Source organism: Stegostoma tigrinum, chromosome 11 (assembly GCF_030684315.1).
Source record: "Stegostoma tigrinum isolate sSteTig4 chromosome 11, sSteTig4.hap1, whole genome shotgun sequence".
NCBI classification, from domain to species: domain Eukaryota; kingdom Metazoa; phylum Chordata; class Chondrichthyes; order Orectolobiformes; family Stegostomatidae; genus Stegostoma; species Stegostoma tigrinum.
The window spans coordinates 60905966-60925776 of NC_081364.1; the positions used below are offsets into that span (position 1 = coordinate 60905966).

The 19811-nt window shown below is 46.9% G+C and overlaps 1 protein-coding gene across 3 annotated transcripts in view; it reads left to right on the top strand.

The window, feature by feature from the left end:
• grip2b (glutamate receptor interacting protein 2b) overlaps positions 1-19811 on the top strand; it is a 538749-nt gene that overhangs the window by 438341 nt on the left and 80597 nt on the right. For all 3 annotated transcript variants that reach the window (XM_059649483.1, XM_059649482.1, XM_059649484.1), the window contains exons 4-7: positions 6283-6428; positions 13204-13290; positions 14782-14857; positions 15334-15479. In XM_059649483.1, coding sequence (XP_059505466.1) covers positions 6283-6428; positions 13204-13290; positions 14782-14857; positions 15334-15479 — 455 coding nt within the window. The remainder of the gene's footprint in view (positions 1-6282; positions 6429-13203; positions 13291-14781; positions 14858-15333; positions 15480-19811) is intronic.

Below are 19811 nucleotides of genomic sequence, written 5' to 3' on the forward strand. Positions count from 1 at the left end.
CCTTCAGTAAGACAGCCTGCATTGAGTTGTTGATGTCTCCAGAGCGGGGGGGGGGGCTTGAATCCATAACTGTGTGACTTAGGGGTGAATGTGTAACCCACTGAACAACTGCTGAAGGTGGCAAAAATAGAAAATGCTGGAAAATCTCAGCACGTCTGGCAGCATCTGCCTCACAGCGTCAGGGACCTCTGTTCGATTCCAAACTCGGGTGGCTGTCTGTGTGGAGTTTGCACATTCTCCCCGAGTCTGCGTGCGTTCCGTCTGGGTGCTCCGGCTTCCTCCCACAGTCCAAAGGTTTAGGGTGGATTGGCCATGCTAAATTACCCACAGTGCCCAGAGAAGTGCAGGCTAGGTGGATTAGGCATGGGAAATGCGGGTTGCAGGGTCAGGGTAGCGGGGTGTGTCCGGGTGGGATGCTCTTTAGAGGGTTGATGTGGACTCGATGGACCAAAGCGACCTGCTTCAGTAATGAATGTCAGTGGGCGATGATGAGTTTTGCGCCAAAACAAAATTGCTTAAATTCAAAGATAATGGGAACTGCAGATGCTGGAGAATTCCAAGATAATACAATGTGAGGCTGGATGAACACAGCAGGCCAAGCAGCATCTCAGGAGCACAAAAGCTGACGTTTCGGGCCTAGACCCTTCATCAGAGAGGGGGATGGGGAGAGGGAACTGGAATAAATAGGGAGAGAGGGGGAGGCGGACCGAAGATGGAGAGTAAAGAAGATAGGTGGAGAGAGTATAGGTGGGGAGGTAGGGAGGGGATAGGTCAGTCCAGGGAAGACGGACAGGTCAAGGAGGTGGGATGAGGTTGGTAGGTAGATGGGGGTGCGGCTTGAGCTGGGAGGAAGGGATGGGTGAGAGGAAGAACCGGTTAGGGAGGCAGAGACAGGTTGGACTGGTTTTGGGATGCAGTGGGTGGGGGGGGAAGAGCTGGGCTGGTTGTGTGGTGCAGTGGGGGGAGGGGACGAACTGGGCTGGTTTAGGGATGCAGTAGGGGAAGGGGAGATTTTGAAACTGGTGAAGTCCACATTGATACCATATGGCTGCAGGGTTCCCAGGCGGAATATGAGTTGCTGTTCCTGCAACCTTCGGGTGGCATCATTGTGGCAGTGCAGGAGGCCCATGATGGACATGTCATCTAGAGAATGGGAGGGGGAGTGGAAATGGTTTGCGACTGGGAGGTGCAGTTGTTTGTTGCGAACTGAGCGGAGGTGTTCTGCAAAGCGGACCCCAAGCAAATTCAATGTGACTACAACTCTAAGAGCACGTTTCCAAGAAAGACTTGCATTTATACAGTGCCCTGCGTGTCCCCAAAGCTCTATAAAACAGAAGACTGTAAATCTAGTAAGGTCCCAAGCCTACTTTAGCCAGAGTAGCAATTGAACCCTCACTGTTGTCATCGAAGAAGGCGTTCGGTTCGCTTGCCTTCACTGGTCAGTGCATTGAGTATAGGAGTTGGGACATCATGTTGTGGCTGTACAGGACATTGGTGAGGGCACTTTTGGAATACGGCATCCAATTCTGGTCACCCCTGCTGTAGGAAGGGTGTTATTTAACTGGAAAGGGTGTAGAAATAATTTACAAGCTTGTTACTGAGACTGGAGCATTTGGGTTATAGAGGACTGACAGCATGGCCTGGGACCTGTTTCACTGGAGTGTCGGAGGCTGGGGGGAGACCTGATATAAAATCATGAGAGACCTACATAAGGTGAATAGCCAAGGATCTTTCTCCAAGGCAGGGGAGTCCAAAACACAGGTTTAAGGTGAGCGGTGAAAGATTTAAAAGTGTCCTGAGGGGCAACATTTTCACACAAAGGGCGGTGCATGTATGGAAGGAGCTGCCAGAGGAAGTGGTAGACGTGACTAAAATTACAATATATAAAATACATTTTGACAGGTACATAGGTAGGAAAGATTTAGAGGGATATGGGCCAAACACAGGCAAATGGGACGAGGTCAGCTAAGGAAACCCAGCCAATGTGGATGAGTTGGACTGAAAGGTCTGTTTCCATGCTGTGTGACTCTGTCTCGATAGCTCTGTTACCTTGAACCACACCGTGGAGCTAACTGGCTCCATTGGATCATTGCATACAAAATCCTGCGTTGTTATGTGTCGTGTTGTAATGTAACAGCCATTTTGCACACAGCAAGATCCCACAAAGAACGAAACGATAATAACCACTTCTGGTCGCTTTGGAGGGCTTCAGATTGGGTTAGGGTATTCGGAATAAACCCCTCCCTCTTTGAGAAAGCATCAAGGGCTCGTTTACATCGGCCTGAGAAGGTCTAGGTTTATGGCTCATTGGAGAGTGGCATCTGCGACAGTGCAGCACTCCTTTCGTGAGACAGCCTGGATTGATGTCTCTGAAGAGAGGCGTAACTGCGTGACTGAGCGGTGAGGGTGCGGCCCACTGGACAAGTGCTGAAGGTTCAGGCTCAGCTTGTAACACGCTCGCAGTTGGCTGAGGGTGAGGGGAGAGGCGGTGTTGGGGGCAGGGGGTGTGTAGGGTGCGTTGTTAGGTGCTGACCCAGTTCAGGTTCCCTCAAACACTGGAGCAATTTACCAGAGGAACTTTGGATTTTAGTGAAACTCCACTCCTGATTCACCGGCTGACTTAGGGGGGACCGCAGTCAGCGAAGAAGGCATGGAATGGAAGTGAAGTATTCTTCAGTCCTGATCCTAAAAAAAAGCAGCGTCGATGAAGGGTCTAGGCCCGAAACGTCAGCTTTTGTGCTCCTGAGATGCTGCTTGGCCTGCTGTGTTCATCCAGCCTCACATTTTAGTATCTTGGATTCTTCAGCATCTGCGGTTCCCATTACCACACCGTCTCTTTTTGCTACGAGTTGAACAATTCCCATTGGATAAGAGCGTATCAGCTCATCAGGCAAAGGAGATGCTGGGTTCAGGTCAATGAATTAAGAAGAGGTGAGGCAAGGTCTCCCTCATAGATTAAATTGTTTTCTCTCCACGTCATTAGCTTCCCCGTCAAGAGCACTCAGCCAGCCCGGGTAAAGCAGAATGTCAGGCAAAAGCCATATGCTGGACAAGTGAGTGACTGGGTGTACGGTACTACCGGGGGAATGAGGGTCCGGGTGTACTGTACCAGCGGGGGAGTGAGGGTCCTGGTGTACGGTTCCAGCGGGGGAGTAAGGGTCCTGGTGTACGGTACCAGCGGGGGAGTGAGTGTCCGGGTGTTAGGTACCAGCGGGGGAGTGAGGGTCCGGGTGTACTGTACCACCGGGGGAGTGAGCGTCCGGGTGTATGGTACCACCGGGGGAGTAACTGTCTGGGTGCAGACTACCACCGGGGGAGTGAGGGTCCGCGTGTACGGTACCACCGGGGGAGTGAGGGTCCGGGTGTACTGTACCACCGGGGGAGTGACTGTCTGGGTGTAGGGTACCACCGGGGGAGTGAGCGTCCGGGTGTATGGTACCACCGGGGGAGTGAGCTGCTACAGCAGGGAAGGAGATAGAAAACAGAGGCTGCAATAAAATGCAGAAAACAAACCCAATCCCTCACTACTTTGACAGATTTATTGTTTCATTCAAATCTGTTACACGCGTTGTCTTCCCAGGAGTGTTGAACATCCTCAGGTCCTTTAGGACTGTTGTGTAACCAGCAATGTAAAGGCTCGGTGTACTCCGGCCCCACCTCTCCCTGCTCCGCTACCTTATTCCACCACAATGTGAGGGATAGTGGATCTGCTGAAACAGGATTGTAGGAGCGTTAATCAATTAATGGCTTTCAAAAAAACATTAAACTTAATTAAATGCTTGCTTGTTTGTTTGTAAAAGTCCTTGCCGTCACTGTTTGCATTATGGCAAACCAAGTTTTATACCATTTCCCACATTGACCCTTTCCATATCTCCTGGAGCTGGGTGTCCAATTGATTATCCTTCCCATTGTCTCATTTGTTCTGTCCTGTAGGCGTATCCCGCTGGAATAACTGCTATGCCAGGTCAGGGTAGTGAATTCAGCACCTGGAATGACCTTCGATGAGAATGGCTCAACACCAGAACAATCGGAGAATTTTCTCTCTGATTGAATGATTATGTTCTGTGTGAATACAGCCTCCCACTTCACCCCTCTCAGCAATTACTGCTCATTGATAAACACTGAAAAGAGCAGCCAGTTCGCCCACCCCCCCCCCCCGCCCCACCCCGATCTCCTGGACAATTTTACCCCTTAGCCAACACCAAAAAAACAGGCAGAATATTTTCTAATCATGTTCAGCGATGTTAATGACACATCTCTGAAGCAGACATTCTGGTAACACATTTGATGGGAGGCTTGTGCCAACTGGTAATGTATAAAATATCGCACATGAGATCTGAAGCAATCAGGGATGTTCTGAGGGAATGAAAGGAGCTTTATGAATGCAAGCATCTTGCTCCCTGATCCAAACGTCTGCCGATCCACGCCGTAACCTCCGGCCCAATGAGTGAGCTGGAGACTCTCAATCCCTCCCGCCCCTCCCCACCCCAATGCAATGAATGAAGCCCTGACCTCGCTGAGCAAGGAATTCCGCGTTGATGGTCCAACATTTTGTGCACCACAGAATTCCTGCAACGCGAGGAAAGGGACGATGAAATTTTATTCCTGGTAACTAAAATCACTTACACATTGGGAAGGACTGCATAGCATCTGTCAAATTGGAATCACTTCCAGCTGCTCAGTGTGGAAGTAGTTAAGTCCCCTTTTATGCTGCAGACCTTCACTTTCCAGACGAGACTTTAGAGCGAGGCGCGTTGATCTTCTCAGTCAGACATGAAGAATTCCACGGCTCTGCTCTGTCAAAGGACGTGGGAGCTCTCAGGGCTTCACAACCAATGTTTACCCCTCAGTGAAGCTGCTAAAGACGGGTCAGTTTTGCCCAAAGATTATCTCCTTGCTCTTTGTGAGATCTTGCTGTGCGCATGTTGGCTGCCACGTTTCCCGCAATGTGAATGTAAGATGCATTTTGAAGAACAGGCTCGAAGCGTTGACTGTCTCTCTCTCCACAGACAGCTGCCACACCTGCCGAATTTCTCTGGCATTGTCTGCTTTCTGTTTCAGATTTTCAGCGTTCGCGAGGTTTTATTTCTATTTGTACTTCACTGTATGGCTTTGAACCATAACTGGAGCGACAGAAATGGAAGAGAGATAACGGGAACTGCAGATGCTGGAGAATCCAAGATAACAAAGTGTGGAGCTGGATGAACATAGCAGGCCAAGCAGCGTCCTAGGAGCACAAAAGTTGACGTACCAGGCCTAGACCCTTCATCAGAAAAGCTCCCTTCATCTCTGATGAAGGGTCTAGGCCCGAAGCGTCAGCTTTCGTGCTCCTGAGATGTTGCTTGGCCTGCTGTGTTCATCCAGCTCCACACTTTGTTATCGACAGAAATGGAAGGCCTTTCTTGATGATTGTCCCCTGTCACTTCCGTTTTCTCGGAAACAGGATCTAGACAAGGCCATTCAGTAGGATTTGGCCAACCTTCTACCTCAATCCCCACCTTCCCACACGACACTACATTCCCTTTCTACACAAAGCTCTGTTAAATTTACTCCTTGAAGATACTTGACACTGAGTGTTCACAGCCCACTGGGATGCAGAATTCCAGTGAGTTGAACCTACGCTGTTGTCATTGTTCTGGCTGAGCTTCTCCATTTGGCTCATTCTAGGTAAAGGAACATCGCATAAAGAGAGATGCTGATGGCGTCTTGTGGACAATGAGTAATTACCCATCCACTGTAAAGATTCAGTACTGTTTAGATTACGGTTAAGCTCCTTAGTATTGGATTTAGAGACCTATAGGCTAGTGTATTCTCAGCCCAAGACTCAAAATGACGGGGAATATTGGCAGGGAATAGGGGAAAGTCCCCTGATTGTGGCTATAATTGTGAGACTTCCAGGCGGACCGTCTCACTCGGAGGTAGAAGGTAGTTATGTGGTTGCAATTCTTTGCCTTTCGTCAGCCAGTATTCAATAATAGTCACAAAGTGGTGGTGGGTGTTGGTGGAGGGGGACGTGAGGGAAGCGAATTCTCTTCCTACATGGAATGCTAACACTCCCAGACTCGTTTTATCTTAGCACGGACAGAGCACTGAGCTGGTGCCAGAGTGATGCCAGGAAGCGGGTAATCCATGTACAAGGATTTAGAAAGATGGAGTTCCCAACCCGGTACAGTCCAGTCCAGATTGTGAAGAGTGTAATCCTGTGTGGGCGGTGCATCTTTCAGTTTTTTTTTTAACCTATGTGTCTTATCACTCGGTCGTTGCTCCACTTCCTTACTGTAGGAGCGACCAGCTAAATATTGGAGACTATATCAAGTCCGTTAATGGGATCAACCTGACCAAACTACGGCACAATGAGATTATCAGCCTGCTGAAGAACGTGGGAGAACGGGTGGTGCTTGAAGTGGAATATGAGCTTCCTCCTCTTGGTAAGAGCATCCCACCTTCTGAGTCACTCTTGTTTTAACCAAAGACGAACCAGAACAGGCTGAGTCAGGGCTAGACACCATAGACATTTGACGGAACCTTAATTGTTTTTACTGTACTATTTCATATCCAATTGAATTGAGGGAAGTTTTTGCGTGGGGGAAAATGGGAAAGAAACAGGATCTGCCTCAGGTCTCATTGTCAGCCTTAGCTACCTCAAGTCTCGTACAGTGTGGTTAGATACACGGTGCTGTTCCCTCTGCTCTTCTCAATATTAGACTTCACCCCTTTATCCCACCTGATCTGTGTTCCTGAGGAGCAGCCTTATTCCAACAGCGTTTTAGTTCTCTGGCCCAGGTTGTGGTTGTCTCTACCAGAACCATTTGGGATGCCTGAGGTAAATTCACTGTCACCAACCCTTCTGACTGGTATTAGCTCAAGTTACAGAAACCAGTTGGGTAGCAATGCCCACAAGAAGTCTTTGGCAGAAGACAGGCTCGGTCTGTCGAACAGAATTTATTACCTAGAACTTCATAGCTAGTTCCACCTGAGTTCAATGATAGTCTCATGTGAGACCACAGGCTAGAATAAAGAGTAAGTATCTGTAACTATTTGGCTATATCAAGCTTAGCACTTAGAAACTGGGACTGGAAAATTGGTTATCTCCACCCAGGAACAGTCCTTTATCCCCTGATAGACAGTGCTTACCTTATGATGTTAGTTAACCCGTTCCAGGTGTAACTGCCTTGTACAACATTGTCCATTTAGTTTTACTTTAACCTATTTTCTAATCAACCTTTTCACAGATGCCACTTCCACACCTCTGGGACAGGTGGGACTTGAACCAGGACTCCCTGGTCTGGGGTTAGGGGCTTAACCACTGTGTCACAAGTAGGTCCCACTTTGTATATCAGCCTTTCCCTGTGAAGACTGCCACAAAGTCTGTATCAATTGTCGCGGAATTGGCTGTGTTTTTAAGCTATTTTTCCTGATCAGCCTGTTCACACGTGGTATTACATAAGTCTAGAGCAGGTGGGACTTGAACCTGACTCTCCTCATCCAGAGGTAGGCATGTTACAGCTGTGCCACAAGAGCCCTCTATGTTGTTTTAATTGTTGACTCTAGTCCACCAATAATTGGGCTGATAATGACCAAACTAATTTGATGTAGGAATGTTATAATCAGCATTCTATCCAATCCATACGTAACAGATACAAGGCCAAAGTTTATCTCAGTCTGCCACTGGATACCTTCTGCTGATGTTATTTCAATGTCTTTCATTCATGTTGCATTTAACCAAAGGAGTGTTTAATGCAGCAGTGTAGAGGGAGCTTGCTCTGTACTTAGCCTGGTATTTTCACTGCCCTGGGATAATTTGCTGGGAAGATGTAGAAGGAGCTTTCTTTTAAGCAGTTTCTAACCCCCAGCTCCAAGTGGCTTTAGAAGTTTGACAATACAAAAGTGGAATAATGTCTCAATTCCCCATTGCTTCTAACAAATATAAATTACCACCAGATAGAGAGAGACAAGGAGAGAGTCAGGAAGTGAAGGACAGATGCTCAGATTGACCATAAAATAGAGGAGCAGAATTGGGCCATTCTGCCCATCGAGTCTGCTCTGCCATTTGATCATGGCTGATATGTTTCTCAACCCCATTCTTGTGCCTGCTCCCAGGAACCCTTGATCCCCTTACTTACCAAGAACCTGTCTATTTCTGTGTAAATATACTCAATGACCCGGCCTCCACAGCCATCTGTGGCAATGAGTTCCACAGATTCACCACCATTTGGCTGAAGAAATTCCTCCTCATCTCAGTTCTCAAGGGTCTTTCCTTCACTCTGGGGCCTGTGCCCTTGGGTCCTCTCTCTCCTAATATTGGAAACACGACCTTCACATCCACTCTATAAAGGCCTGTCAGTTTATTGAAGCTTCAATGAGATCTCCCCACATCCTTCTAAACTCCATCAAGTACAGACCCAGAGTCCTCAACTGCCCCATGGTTTTAGAGGCAAGGTACTGGCATGGATAGAGGATTGGCTGATTGGAGGAGTCGGGGAGGGAGATAAAGAGGTCTTTATTAGGGTGGTAGTCAGTGACTGGTGGAGTTCAGCAGGGGTCAGTGTTGGGACTACAAATGTCCACGTTATACATTAACGATCTGGGAAAAGGAACTGAGGGCATTGTTGTTAAGTTTGTAGATGACACAAAGATGTAGGGACAGGTAGTTTGGGGAAGTGGGAAGGCTGCAGAGGGTCTCTGATGGGCGAAGAGACTGGAGTCCTACAACAAACTTGCAAATTTAAAAAAATATTGTTCAAGGAATGAACAAGACCAGTATTTATTGTCCATCAAGAAGGTGGTGGTGAACTGCCTTCCTAACCCACTGCAGTCCAAAGGAGCAACTCCATCCACAGTGCTGTCAGGATGGAGTTTTAACCTTTTGCTGTGGTCACAATGAAGAAACAGCAAAATATTTCCACTTCAGGATGATGTGTGATTTGCAGGAGACCTTAAGTTGATGGTGTACTCATACACTTGCTGCCTTTTTCCTTCTGGGTCTTCGGGGTGGTGTGTTTTGGGAGTTTTTGTTAAAAGAACACAAGGCATATTACTACAAACAGTCTATTAGTGGTACATGCTGTAGCCCTGAAGTGGGGTGGGCTGTAAACAAGATAGATCACTTTTGTCCTAGATAATGTTGAGCTTCTTGAGCATTGTTGGAGCTGCCCCCCCATCCAGGCAAGTGGTTAGTCTTCCATCACGTCCCTGGCAGCTGGCTTGTAAATGTTGGAAAGTCTTTGAGAGTGAGCTACAGAGTCACTCACTGCAGAAGTTGCAGCCTCTCACCTGCCCTGTTAGCCACTGTTTAGTTGTAAATGGTCCAGTAAAGTATCTGGTAACTGGTGGCCTTCAGGATGTATTGACAGTAGGAGTTGCAAGATGTAAGGAGGGCAGAATTTGATTATTGTCATGCCATTAAACATCAAGGGTTGATTGTTAGACCTTACCTCTATTTTTTGTGATGGTCCTTCTCTGGCACTTATGTGAAATGAATGTTACTTGCCACTTAACAGCCTAAGCAAGGTTGTTATCCAGCTCTAACCCCATGCAGGCACATACTTTTCATTCATTCATGGGATGTTGGTGTCATTGAGTTGGTCAGCATTTATTGCCCAGAAGCATCTGGAGAAAGTAGTGATGAGCTGACTTCTTGAATCGCTGCTGACCATGTCAGACTGGTGCAGCCAATGGAAGAGAGTTCTAACGACAGTGTCATACAACAATATAGTTCCAATTCCGAATGGTGCATGTTTTGGAAGAGAACTTAGTATTTTGAAGCAATTGTGGTCTTTGTGCTCCAGTCGGCAGAGGTCATGAGTTTAAAAGACACTGTGAAAATGGCCTTGCCATTTTGCTGCAGAACATTTTACAGATAGTACACAATGCTGCCACTGTGCGTGTCAATGGTGAAGGGAGTAGTGTTGAAGGTAGTAGATTTGGTGTCACACAAGCAAGTGTCAAGCTTCTCAAGCATCCTTGGAGCTACACTAACCGAGGCAAGAGGGGAGTTTTCCGCCAGACTTCTGACTTGTACCTTGTGGAGACAGAATGTGAGTTACTTGCTTCAGAATTCCCACCTCTGACCTGCTCTTGTAACCACAGTATTTACGTCGCTGGTATAATTTAGCGTCTGGTCAATGGTAGCGCCCCTAGAAGGTTTATAGTGAGGAATTCAGTGCTGGCAATATCATTGGAAGTCAAGGGGCGGTAATTAGGTTCTCCCTTGTTTGAGATGATCATTGTTTGGTACTTGCGTGGCATGAATATTACTTGCTAATGATCAGCCCAAATGTGGATATTATGTCGGTCAAGCTGTATTTGGACGTAGACTACTTTAATGTCTGAGGAGTCATGAGTGATGCTGAACATCATGCAAGCATCGGCAAACATCCCCACATCTGACCTTATAATGATGGGAAGGTCGTCGATGAAGCAGCTGAAGATGGTTGGGCCTAGGACACTACCTGCAGAAATGTCCTGGAGCTAAGATGTCTGACCTTCACCATCCACAGCCATCTCCCTTTGTGTGATGTATGACCACAAACACTGAGGAGATTTCTCCTGATTCTGGTTTGCGAAAGCTCCATGATGCTTTGACTTCACTTCTCTACCTGAACGCAGGCCTGAACCGGAATGCTGCAGTCTCCATCATTAATGGGGCAGGACGCAGATCCCAGATGAAGCCCAGCCAAAGATGGGATTAAACGCAGCGCTGTTTGCATCAATCCAATCCAAACCAGCTGTCCAGCCGACTGAGCAATTGGCCCATGAGTATGAATTGCTTTGGCAAACTACACTTCTACCTTAAATACTCATCGCAGGCCTGGAGAAATTGAGAAAAAAAAAACATAGAGGCTCCCCCCAGTTTCATTCTACACCTTGTTGATGAGGAATTTCTCCTGCCGTTACTGTCTGCCATTAGCATACGCTGGAAGAATTTGCAGGCTGATACACAACCTGTTTGACCATATTATAAATGCACCTTCCATCTAGTCCTGTCTGGGATTAAATCCCAAGTGTCTGGCTCAGTGACAGGGACTCTATCCAGTGGACCACAAGAGCTGCTTGGTTCCACGCTCCAATCAAATGCTGCCTTGATGTGAAGGGCTGTCTCTCTCAACTCAACTCTGGAGTTTAACATTTGTTCATATTTAGACCATGCTGAGTGTCCCCTGGCGGAACCCAAACCGAGTGCTGGTGAGAACCTTACTGGTGAGTAAGTGCCATTTGATAACACGGTCAACAACACTTTCCATTGCTTTACTAATGATTAACAGTAGACAGATGGAACCTCTGGAGGAGGCTGAGATGGTTCATTGACTCAACAGTTCTGGCTGAAGATGCACTTCATCTTTATCTTTTGCAATAACTTGCTGGATTTTTGCCCCATCATTCAAGGTGAGGCTGGATTTGGAAGCTCTTTCTCTGGTCAGTTGTTCAATTGTCCGTCCATCACCATTGATGACTGGATGTTGCACGACTGCAGAGATTTCATCTGATCTGTTGGTAGTTTAAATCTATCTATAGCAGGCTGCCCCCACTGTTTGACATATCTGTAGCCTGTGTTTTATCTTCACCGAGTTGGCATCACAATTTTAAATATACCTGATGCTGCCTGCATGCCTCATCGGACTGGGTCAGTTGCTCAGCTTGATACTAATATTAGATTGTCAGGAGGTTACAGGTTGTTGTTCAGTTCAATTCAGAACTGCTCACAGAGGGATCCAGGGATATGGGTGGTAGTAGGCAAGGAAGGGATGTCTAAACTTTGTAACAGTTCTTGCATGTGGCTGCAGAGATGCCATGAGGTTCCTGAGGTTTTGGATGCTTATGTCTATGCAGTGAGACCTGAGATGTTGCTGCTGACCATCATGGAGGCCCTCAGGAGCAAACTGTGAGTGGATGTCACCAGGTACACACGTTGAGCGTTCTTGATATCTGATTTGCACAGCAGGTTTGCTATGGACGTGAAGGTGTGTATTACCGAGGCGAGCTGTGCAGTTCATAAGGTCGCTGACAAGCAATAATCCCTTTAACTAGGCAGCGCATCGTTGCCTAGCAAGAAACTCACCTCCAGTGGATACGTGTAAGATGTACTGAGCTGTTCCTTATGTTGAGGTTGAACTCACAGGAGATGTCCCGTAATTCTGCCCCATTTCTCATTATAGTCTAGGTCACTCAGACCCTTTATCAGATTCCGTCTGTGGAATTCATTTCCATGATAAGTAGCTAAGGTAGAAACTATGTTGGGTTCCCACGTTGGATTGTGTAGATAGAGGAAGGAGCAAGGACTGAAGTGGTATAGGAGGACATGGATTGATGTGAGTAAAATAATTTTCCTGTATACAGTATAAATGCTGACCTGGATTTGTTGGGCTGAAGGGCCTTTTACTGTTTGTCACGACAAAGCAACCTGCTCAGTTGGCACCACATCCACAAATACTCACTGTCTCCACCACCGATGCTGAGTAGCAGCAGTATTTACTGTTTGTCACTGCAGAAATTCATCAGAGATCACTAGACAACACCTTCCAAGCCTTCTTTTGGAAGGATAGGGGCAGCAGACACATGGAAACACACCCACATGGAAGTTCCCCTGCAAGGCACACACCATCCTGACTTGGAAATATATCGCCGTTCCTTCACTATTGCAGCAAAAAGAGTACAGCAGTTCAAGAAGGCAGCTCACTATGAGCTTTGTAAGGGCAATTACAGGCAAGCAATAAGTGCTCACATCCATCCCATTAATGTTTTTTTATAAATCTATGCATTTCTCAATGTCTGACAAACATATATGCTGGAGTCATGGATAGAAGCTTGTATATGGCTCCCATTAGTGTCAGTTGTCTGGTAGTGTCTCACTCAAGTCGCCATTCAAGTTAACCTTGACATCGAATGCCAAATGAGTAATGCCACAACTCAGTCTGGGTCAACTTTCAGCTGATATCCATATGGAGGGTTTCGACCATGAGTTACTGGACAGCAGGCAACAGAGGGAACCCTGGCTGGCTTGACAGTTAGCTCATCTCTGTACTTCAGTGGTAAGCCAACAGTAACACCACTATCCTCACTGTGATCAGCTAATTCTGCATTGAGGCACATCAAACCTAGTACCTCCATTGTCTTAATGATTCAGCACCAGGCTGACTAGAGATGTTTCTTGTAACAAATCCTCTTGTATGACAAAAAAAAAGACTTTTTAAAATTTCATTTCAGCCGCAGATAGCAATTCAAGAGTTATTCCAAAGACCGTTGAGATCTCGCTGTACAAAGAAGGGAACAGCTTTGGCTTCGTGATGAGGGGTTAGTCATTTTAATTTTTTTTCAATGTTTCTCTCTTCCTTCAGTTGCTTCGGCAGTCAGTGTTTGTCTGATTCGGGCCTGCCCAGTGGAGGTATTTCTATGAAAACCTTATTCGGAAATGTTACTGCACATGCCCAGAGCAGGTGAGATTTGAACTTGGCCTCCCAGTCCAGAGGTAGGAGTGTTGCCACAGCACCAGAACAGCCCTGACCTGCCCAGTGGAGATATTTCTGAATCAACTTGTTCAGAGATATTACGACACACTTCTGGTGGAGCTCGAACCCAGTTCTCTTGGTTCAGAAATAGGAACACTACCGCTGTACCCCAAGAGCCTTCACACGCACATTCATCCAGGGGCAGTTAATTCAGCCAGCTACATGTGTAAGCAATGGCCCAAGTGCTGATACCTCAACTTTAGAAATGTTTTCTGCCTGGTCTTGAACAGGGAACCTTTTTACGTTTGTAGACAATGTGATAATGGTTCCTGTAGAGTAACAAGGCACCCACAGACAGAGGCTTGAATTACTATTAATCTGCTGGGGTCCCAGTTTTCAATTACTCATGAATTAAAGGGATGGGCCCTCAGGGAATTGAAGTATTTGGCAAAAACGAGGGGCTGGATTTTCATTGAGTTGAAGAAATTTCATGAAGGACTGAAACCCTGACCTGACTCCAGACCCCATTCCCATTATCCCCAGTATTCACCTATGCACACTACTGTGTGAATCTACACTGACTTCGCCGATCCATTCCAGGAATGGACATGTCATAGTCTCTCCCCCTAGTCTTCACAGGGGTGAGCCAAGTGTTAATGGACTTGTGGGTCAAGGTACCTCAAAGCTGCCATGAACCACAGTCCTAAAGAGCTGTGTTCCTGCATCTCCACTATCCATGGCCCTTTCTCTCCTCCATCCCAAGTTATCCACCATCATAGCTATGTACAGCCCCTAAGAGAAACTGTGGTGCTTTATGTTTTTTCACCTATTATTAACTTCTTTTATTACTGGACAGTAAAGAGTTCTCCCTTCAGACCAAACATCTTGGCTGTTTAAACAATCAATATCAGGAACTAAAACTACTTGAAACCTCTTTATCTGGTGTAACTAAACAGTGTACAAGGAGCCCCCTTGTGGCATAGTGGTAATGTCTCTACCCCTGAACCTAAAGGCCTGGGTTCAAGTCCCACCTGTTCCAAGATGTATAATAACATCTCTGAGCAGGTTGATTGGGAAATCAAGAGAATCTCTTCTACTCAGAATGACGAGGGATATCGCAAAGAGAGTGTCCCTAAGACTTCTGCCACGCCAATCCAAAGAGCTGATGCTCACCAACTCGATCAGGGCTCTCTAAGGCTACGTCTTGCCCACATACCTTCTCAGCCAGCTCATTCTGTGCCAGGGTAGGGGAGTGGAAAAGCAATCAGATGGAAGGGCAGGAGAATTTCTCTTTAAAACAGCAGAAACTCTGAGGAAACTGGACGTTGTGTTGCAGGTGGAGCCCATGAAGACTGGAACAAGTCTCGTGCACTGGTCGTGACCCACGTGAGGCATGGTGGGCCTGCAGATAGGTAACAGCTACTGCATTATGGTTTCTCCCTATCTCTCTCAAAAGGATTGATGTTAGATACTTGAGGAGTCACTGAAATAATGTACTTGTCCTTCATTGCTTGTGGATGTGGCCATTACTCAAAATATCCGTTGTTCTGCTGCTTTAGAGTCCATTGTTTTGAGGCATCCATCAACTGATACAACGGTGTGAATGGTAAAGGGTTAAAGGACATGCCACTCTTCTGAAGCCCCTGCTCTAACCCGCCCTTCCCCACCCCATGCACCCTAATCCCAGCCACCCACTTGATGTGGACATGATGGGGAACGCATCACCAGGGTTTGAACAGAGAGAGAAAATGAAGGGACTTTTGTTCCTCATTCTCCCGAGATAATGCCCACTGTTGCCCTAGCACCAGCTCCACAGTGTGCCCCCCCCTCCCCCAGTCAAAGAAGGAATGACCCAAAGACATAACAATATTTGTCTGTGTGTTTGCAGAGAGGGGACGCTGAAAGTTGGAGACCGGTTATTGAGTGTGGATGGGATTCCACTTCACAACGTCACTCACGGAGAAGCTCTCAACATCATACGGCAGTGTAGGCAGGAAGCCATCTACCAGGTTGAATATGATGTCAACATCATGGGTAAGGACTGTTTAGCCGTGCTGGTAGGGCTCTTTTTACAGACGTGCGGGGCTGAGGGCCGGAGAGGTGGCTACATATAATGGAAGATCAACATTTGATAATCAGAACATTCCCCAAGCCACATGCCGTACAATCCCATCACCAGCTGACACACGGAGCTGACCAGTTTCTAAGTACTGACCTGGTATCCACAGAGAACCGGGAGGTGAGAGCGACTGTTCACATAGCAATTCTCAAGGAGACAAACAGGTCATTGGCTGTCAAAGCACGTCCCTCTGATGCCCTTATCCAGTCTAACATTCAATTGTACTTGGAATGTGCTATTCCTCGACTCAATCCATTATCATCCAGGGTGATTTTGAACAAATCTCACCCATGTAACATTTTCCCCTACAATCTCTTTTGTGCCTTGATTTGCGGTTTCTTTGGAAAGGTGGGCCCCCTCCAAATTCAGAGAATGCCACGCTGGCTGCATTGAAAATTTAGCCTCCGTTCTGTCCCCGAGTCTGTAAGGTGGGGTAAATGCGGAGTGGGGGGGGGCAAGTGCAGCAGTTGCTCCTCTCCCCCACTGGAGTATTTGAAGGTGGGTGAAGGCTCCCTTCCTGCCTGCCTGCTGTTTGTTCAGCAGCCCCTGACTATATTCCAGATGGCGGGAAAGGCATGAAGCTGGGTCCAACCCATGAGCCTGTTGAAGTAGACAATTGACGGCTACCAAGAGTCCTGTCCCACTTTCGCTGCTTTGATACAGGCGGCAGGGAAAGGCAGAAATAAGGGGACAGTCTGGCAGTTTTCACTGCACAGGTTGCTGCCCAGCAAGAAGAGAGTTACCTCCTTTCAGGAGGATGGGATGACACTCCCCATATCCATTGAAGCACTTCCCTGTGAGGTCATAGCCACCACCCTCCCCTTAGACCACTTCCCGAACCTCTAAAAGATGCCTACACCTCCTGATAATGACCCCCACACACCCTTGCTGGGGTCTGCCAAGTGGGCCCATCCCAAATCCCCAGTTTTATCTGAAATCTAGATTTATGGCATTTCTTCTCTGGAGCTACCCAGGATCAAAGGTTTTTTTGGTATTCCCGTCAGTACAAAGGCACCTTTTACAAATCGCCTCAGACTGAACATTGCTTCTCCCTGAAAACTCGACCTCAGTCCTCTCCATGTAAAAAAATACCTTATCTTGACCATGGCAGATTTGTGGTATTAGTTTTGCTTTGCCCTGTATTTATTGGTGACAGTGGTCCTGCAGCTGTTTTGATTTGAATGACCGTAGATCCTGCTGGAGAGTGCCTTGTAATCAATGCTGTGATTAAACTTGCTGTCCTAATCTCATTGATTCACCTCAAGCTTCAATGTCCGCATTGAGAAGCGGATCTGTAGACTGGATCGTTCTCTCGCCTGGAAGGTCTGTTAGTGCTAACCACCCAGAGACACTAGTGGTGACATTGACAATAATTATTATCAGGATCAATCTCTTGTGATTAGGGCAGACAAGGTCATATTGCAGATGTGATAGCCTCTGGGAAAAACTACTTGGCAGGCACCCACAGGTCTAACTCGTGCACCAACTCCATTGGGGTGAGGGCCTGAATGGTTATGAAAGCCTGACAGTGCACACCAACATGGAAGCTGTGATACCGCACCCCAGCAAGTAGCATCATATTCTGTATCCTCACAGACTGTGCCCTAACACAGGCACAGTAATACTGAACACCAAAATTAAAACCGTGATATTGAATCCCAACAAGGAGTCTGTGATACTGTATTCCAGCTTGGAGTCTGCACACCACTTCCGCAAAATTGAGATTGTGATATTGTACTTAACTTGGAAACTCCAATACTCTGCCCTCATAATAATTCTGAGATACAGTACCCCCAACGTGCAGGCAGATGTCTCGCACTTCAACATGGAGACTATCATAATGTATACCAAGAAGGTAATGACTACTGTACCCCGACGAAGGGCCTGTACCCCTATAGCCCAACAAGGGAGCCTGTGGCCCTGTACCACAATGAGGAGCCTGTGGCCTTATAGCTCAGTGAGGAGCCTGTACCCCATACCCAAATGAGGAGCCTGTGGCCCTATACCCCAACAAGGAGCCTGTGGCCCTATACCCCAATAAGGAGCCTGTACCCTAATCAGGAGCCTGTGGCCCTATATCCCAATGAGGAGCCTGTACCCCTATATCCCAAAAAGGAACCTGTGGCCCTATATCCCAATGAGGAGCCTGTATCCCTATACCCCAAAAAGGAACTTGTGGCCCTTTAGCCCAATAAGGAGCCTGTACCCCTATACCCCAAAAAGGAACCTGTGGCCCTATATCCCAATGAGGAGCCTGTACTCCTATACCCCAAAAAGGAACCTGTGGCCCTATAGCCCAATGAGGAGCCTGTGGCCCAATAGTCCAATGAGGAACCTGTGGCCCTGTACCCCAATGAGGAGCCTGTGGCCCTATACCCCAATGAGGAGCCTGTGGCCCTGTACCCCAATGAGGAGCCTGTGGCCCTATACCCCAATGAGGAGCCTGTGGCCCTGTACCCCAATGAGGAACCTGTGGCCCTGTACCCCAATGAGGAGCCTGTGGCCCTGTACCCCAATGAGGAGCCTGTGGCTCTATGCCCCAAGGAGGAGCCTGTGGCCCTGTACCCCAGTGAGGAGTGGGTGATGCCTAACTAGAACAAGAAGCTTGTGGGTACTTGTGTCTGTCAAGGGGGCTGTGTACTGTAAACCTACAAAGAGACCCTCATATCTCGTAGAAAGTAGCCTGTGCTCAACTGCACCCAGAATAGTCCTGTACATGCCAGCAAGGACCTTGTCATAATATATGGCAAGATGGAGACTTATTTTATTGTAATCCCATAGGATGCCTGTCATTCTGTAGTCCTATAGTTGACCCTTTGGTACTGTACCCCCAATATGGAGCTTGTGGTCTGTACCTCAACATGGAAAATTCACTACTCTGCCCTATCACCCTAATTCTGAAGGTTATAATAACCTTGCTAAAAATGCACATGCAAGTCAAATTCTGAACAAAGAAACAATAATTTCTTCTGGAGATCTTTTGACTACACGGCTGAAATTTGGAGGCAATTTACCAATGCACAATTAGCATCTTGAGTCTCAAATACAATGAGAATCAGCTGCAGTGTAGAGACTGAAAGGGACAAGCCAGATGCAGCATCTCTCCTGCTTCCCAGAGTATCAAATATTTCAAAATGCTGATTCACCTTCAGCACGTCAGACCAATTCCCTTAAATAAAATTGAGAACAAAACAATCTCCAATTCCCATTAACGTTCCCCAAAACCATTTGAACTGTGTTTGAAAAGGGGTCAATGATGAACGTTGCTGTCCTGTTTCACTTACATACCTTATTTGACAAATGGCAATTGTTTGCTAATGGTGCCGATTATTTGGCAGGAATCAAATCCCTCTGACAAATACCTCCAGGCTGTTCTTCGAGACTGCTCACCACACTCTCCTAGAGTTGCTTGCAGTTGAGATTGGTCTGTTTCTAGGGTGTTCGATTAAATGTCTGCTAGGATATTGCTCAAAAATCATATCATCTTGCATTTACCAGAACACAATCGCAAGAATACCCAAAGGGAGCAACATTTTGCAGTCTGCTTGCTAACCAATTGGCACTTTCTGCTCGTGTAGTATAAATTGTTGTTCACGTTCAGATTTGGCATTCTTGCAGATCTATCCTGACGAGGGCAAGATGAAAAGCACCAACAGCACGTCTCTTTTCTTGTTACTCAGAAAGCTGTGCTGAATTCTCTTTAGAAAAGCTTCATAATGCCTAGAATACAGCATCTATTTGTGTTTGAGTGCCTCACACTTAGTGGCTGCATCAATTCTGATGTTCTGAAAGTTATGGATCGTGAGTCATATTTTAGATCAGCACATTAAGAGGAACACTGCCGTTCCTCCACCAAACCAGCAATATTGGAAACTAAAGTGGACTCAATTGACAACAGCAGAATCCCCACCGTGACATTAAAATGTCCAGTCATGGAGCCCACACAATGAATGGAAACCTCAAATTAGAGCTCAGACTTGTGAAGTCATTGCTCTACTTATAATCCATCCATATGAGATTGGAGTGTACAACTCACTTCCAGGCACTGGCAACTCTATACATAGCTTCAGAGAATGATAGAGCTTAGAAGGAGACCACTTGGCCCCTCTGCTCTGCTCTAACTCTGTTCAAAATTATTTCAGAATCTCAGCACGTCTACTGAATCCCCTCAGAAATTACTTATTCGCCAGGAGAACAGCCCTGGGTTCTCACTACTGGAAGCAAAATACTACAGATGCAAGAAATCT